Raw genomic sequence first — 3,667 nt, 5'->3', positions numbered from 1 at the left:
TGGACAACGGTGCAAAAATAAGCTCTAGCCGTAAACGAAAAGCAACGGTGACAGCAGTCCATGTAACTTTAAAAGTGACAGCGGAGAGAGGTGAATTTAAGTAGCCAGAATTCCGCATCCTTCGTCAGGCTGCGTCGGAGCGTCCCACCGGAGGAACTTAACGTTACACTGAGATTTGTCACGCACATTGTTGCGGTCCCGGTGTAAAAAGCAGCAGCAGGAGCAGCATCATTCCTTTGGACTTCGAGGAAAAGTCGGACGTTTTCTGAACTTGACGGGCGTGCGTTTGTTGTGTGAAGGACTCTTCTGGGACATGTGACGAAAGTTCTCGCTGTCTTCGCATGAAAGCTTAAACTTTATTGCCTCCGGTTAGACGGAACTTCAAACACGGAGGTGAAGAAGGATATTTGAAATCTCTGTTACTCAAAGGACGATTTCTCTAAAACCACATGTCAGCTTTAACGCGGTGAAGCAGGACGAGTCAGGTTGGTGGTCTTGAATGCACGAGTCTCAAGTTTCTGCCGCCCTGGCCAGTGATATTAACGCGTGAATTTGACCTGGGATAAGTTGTCAACAAGAGGCAAACTGGCATTTGTATACGTACATTTACATGCATGGGCATAAGTATATCTCGCTGCACTATAAATAGAAGCTCGTGCTTATGTATTAAACACTGAGCACTCATCTTCAGTCGTGTTCATCATAATCCCAGCGAAACCCACGCGTGTCGCTTTGGCTGTTAGGGTTGGTGTCGTCGCATGGACTGACATGGCCACCGATCTCGCCATGAGCGCAGATTTGCCCAACAGCCCCCTGGCCATTGAATATGTCAACGACTTCGACCTCATGAAGTTTGAAGTCAAGAAAGAGCCTCCGGAGGCCGACCGCTATTGCCACCGCCTGCCCCCGGGCTCGCTATCCTCCACCCCAATCAGCACACCCTGCTCCTCAGTGCCGTCCTCGCCCAGTTTCTGTGCCCCCAGTCCCGGATCGCAGCCTGGGCAGAACCTCGAAAATTGCGTCGGCAACAACAACAGCGGCAACAACAACAACAACCAAGGCTCCTCGGGCAAGCCGCAGCTGGAAGATCTCTACTGGATTCCCAACTACCAGCATCACATCAGTCCAGAGGCCCTCAACCTGACGCCCGAGGACGCGGTGGAAGCGCTTATCGGTAACGCGCACCACCACCACCATCACCACCAGCCCTACGAGGGATATCGCGGTCAGCAGTACGTCGGAGAAGACCTCTCGACGGCCACGAACGGGCATCACCACCCGGTGCACCACCACCATCACCACCACGGCCACCACGCGCACCTCGAGGACCGCTTCTCGGACGAGCAGCTGGTGAGCATGACGGTGCGCGAGCTCAACCGGCAACTGAGAGGCTTCGGCAAAGAAGAGGTGATCCGTCTCAAGCAGAAACGGCGAACCCTGAAGAACCGCGGCTATGCACAGTCGTGCCGCTACAAGCGCGTGCAGCAGCGCCACATGCTCGAAAGCGAAAAGTGCACGCTTCAGAGCCAGGTGGAGCAACTCAAGCAAGACGTGGGGCGTCTGATCAAAGAGAGGGACCTGTACAAGGAGAAGTACGAGAAGCTCGCGAGCCGAACCTTTAACGGCGGCGGAGGCAACGGAGGCGGCAACACTCGGGACCCGTCCAACGGCACTCACGGCAAAACCTCTTCCACGGAATTCTTCATGTGAGAGTGATTCTTGTAAAATACTTTTTCCGCACCAACGTATTCGTTTTTTTTAAACCTTCATTTTTATGATTTTCAGTGTCAATTTTATTTGCAGTTCTTATCTTAAATACTCGTAGAACATACACTCTTGAAAATAAAGGTCTGATGCCATAGGATAATCTTTTTACGTTCCACAAATAAATATTTTATTTTTAAGGACTCTAGAGAAACATCTATGTACTGGTGCTTTAACGAACCCAAAACCCAATTATGTAAATCTAGGGAATCCGTAATGTAACATCCAGCACTTTTTCTTTTCCAAAGAATACCCACTTTTACCGCCAAAATGGTTATTGACAAGCAAGTCAAGTCCTTTGCCGAACTTAGTGCTGAAAGGAAACACTGAAGAACCTTTATTTTTTAAGAGTGTAGCCTAACATTACAGCGACATAGGCGTCTTCACTCATTATTTGTGTACATATATTACTGTACCATAAAAGTCTTAAGGTTAGTGTAATGTTAGGATTATCTTCCACAGATACTGCACGGACCCTTCTACTTCATAACACATCCGCTCTAAATATGGGATCACGCATAACCTCCAAAGACCCATCAGTTTTGGATTCTGTAAATTCGTGTTTTTTTGTTTGTTTGTTTTTTTTTAAGTTATATGCTAACTACAAAGTCCGACATGTTTAAAGACATACAGCCGCTTTCTTCATCTTTTTTTTTTGGTCTTAATGGCGATGAGAACATACTGGAAACGAAACCTCACTCTGTGAAGGGACTTTGTAAGGAACAATGCTAATATTAAAACACTTAGAAGCAAGAAAGGGAGATAGCAATACATCCTTGACTTTTCTCAGTCATGAACTGAGGTTGAGGGGACTTATGAACTTTGAGGGCCCTCAAGCATTGCTCAAGTCTGCATTACCCCACCAATCCTGCATGCGGGACATGTATGGTACTCCAAAACGCGCCAGGTCCTTACTCTCTCTTCCTCATACAGCACTTGGATGAAAAGCATGGCCCTTAACCACTCTCTCTTCTCTTTTTTTTTTCGTTTCTTCTGCTCGATACAAACCATGTAGCCTATGTGAAGGAACTCGTGCGTACCTGCGAAATCACATGCAATCCGTTCTTGCATTTCTTTTCTATTGTTTAAAAGTACAGAATAAGAACAAAGAAAAAAAACACCGAACTGAGCCAGAGTTATTTATTCCCACTTGTACATATGTAGAGGTCAAATGGTGTGTTAATTTAACTTTCTTTTTAAAAAGTCCTTTTTGCTTGATTATTTAAAACGTCTTAATACGATGTTTGTATGTAGATATATATATATATATATATAATATAACCGGTATGATGAACGACATAAAACTGTTAACTTCAAATATATGACAACCGTCGTTCGTAGGGCAAGAAGGGTTGTTTTAACTTTTTATGACGTAATAAAACTGTAGCATAGCCTACTCTGTATAAAGCAGTTGACTGTTGTTTTGCATTACAACATTGTGATGATAATAGGCTTCCGACCATACTGAATTACACTACAGGTAGATGTCAAGAGATTAAATGCGGATATAATTCAACAATACTAGAGGGTTTGTGTGCAAACTTTGCTATAATTAATCATGCGCATTTGAGCTTGAAATATAGCCCATCTTGTTCAGGCTAAATGAAGAAGTTGCCAAAGTGGATTATCTAATGCACGTAAATTGTCTTAACATTTCTTTTCTATTGTTTAAAAGTACAGAATAAGAACAAAGAAAAAAAACACCGAACTGAGCCAGAGTTATTTATTCCCACTTGTACATATGTAGAGGTCAAATGGTGTGTTAATTTAACTTTCTTTTTAAAAAGTCCTTTTTGCTTGATTATTTAAAACGTCTTAATACGATGTTTGTATGTAGTAGCATGCAAATGACAAAGATATTCTCATCCTATTGAATATGTACAATTTCAAAGGAAGCCTACTA

General features: G+C 43.9%; 1 protein-coding gene across 1 annotated transcript; it reads left to right on the top strand.

The window, feature by feature from the left end:
* On the top strand, positions 1 to 3,006 carry LOC107731633 (transcription factor MafA-like). Its single transcript, XM_016542773.1, has one exon. It carries the CDS (start codon positions 769 to 771, stop codon positions 1,708 to 1,710), a length of 942 nt encoding a protein of 313 aa, XP_016398259.1. The 5' UTR covers positions 1 to 768; the 3' UTR covers positions 1,711 to 3,006.
* The last annotated feature ends 661 nt before the right edge of the window (positions 3,007 to 3,667 follow it).

The sequence above is a fragment of the Sinocyclocheilus rhinocerous genome, unplaced genomic scaffold (assembly GCF_001515625.1).
Source record: "Sinocyclocheilus rhinocerous isolate Xijiao unplaced genomic scaffold, SAMN03320098_v1.1 scaffold1180, whole genome shotgun sequence".
NCBI classification, from domain to species: domain Eukaryota; kingdom Metazoa; phylum Chordata; class Actinopteri; order Cypriniformes; family Cyprinidae; genus Sinocyclocheilus; species Sinocyclocheilus rhinocerous.
Note: the sequence above shows the minus strand (reverse complement) of the source record. Positions and strands in the feature narration are given on the sequence as shown.

Bases quoted from the DNA above. Each gene is read 5' to 3' on its own strand.
- LOC107731633 (XM_016542773.1), top strand. From the start codon at position 769: ATGGCCACCGATCTCGCCATGAGCGCAGATTTGCCCAACAGCCCCCTG.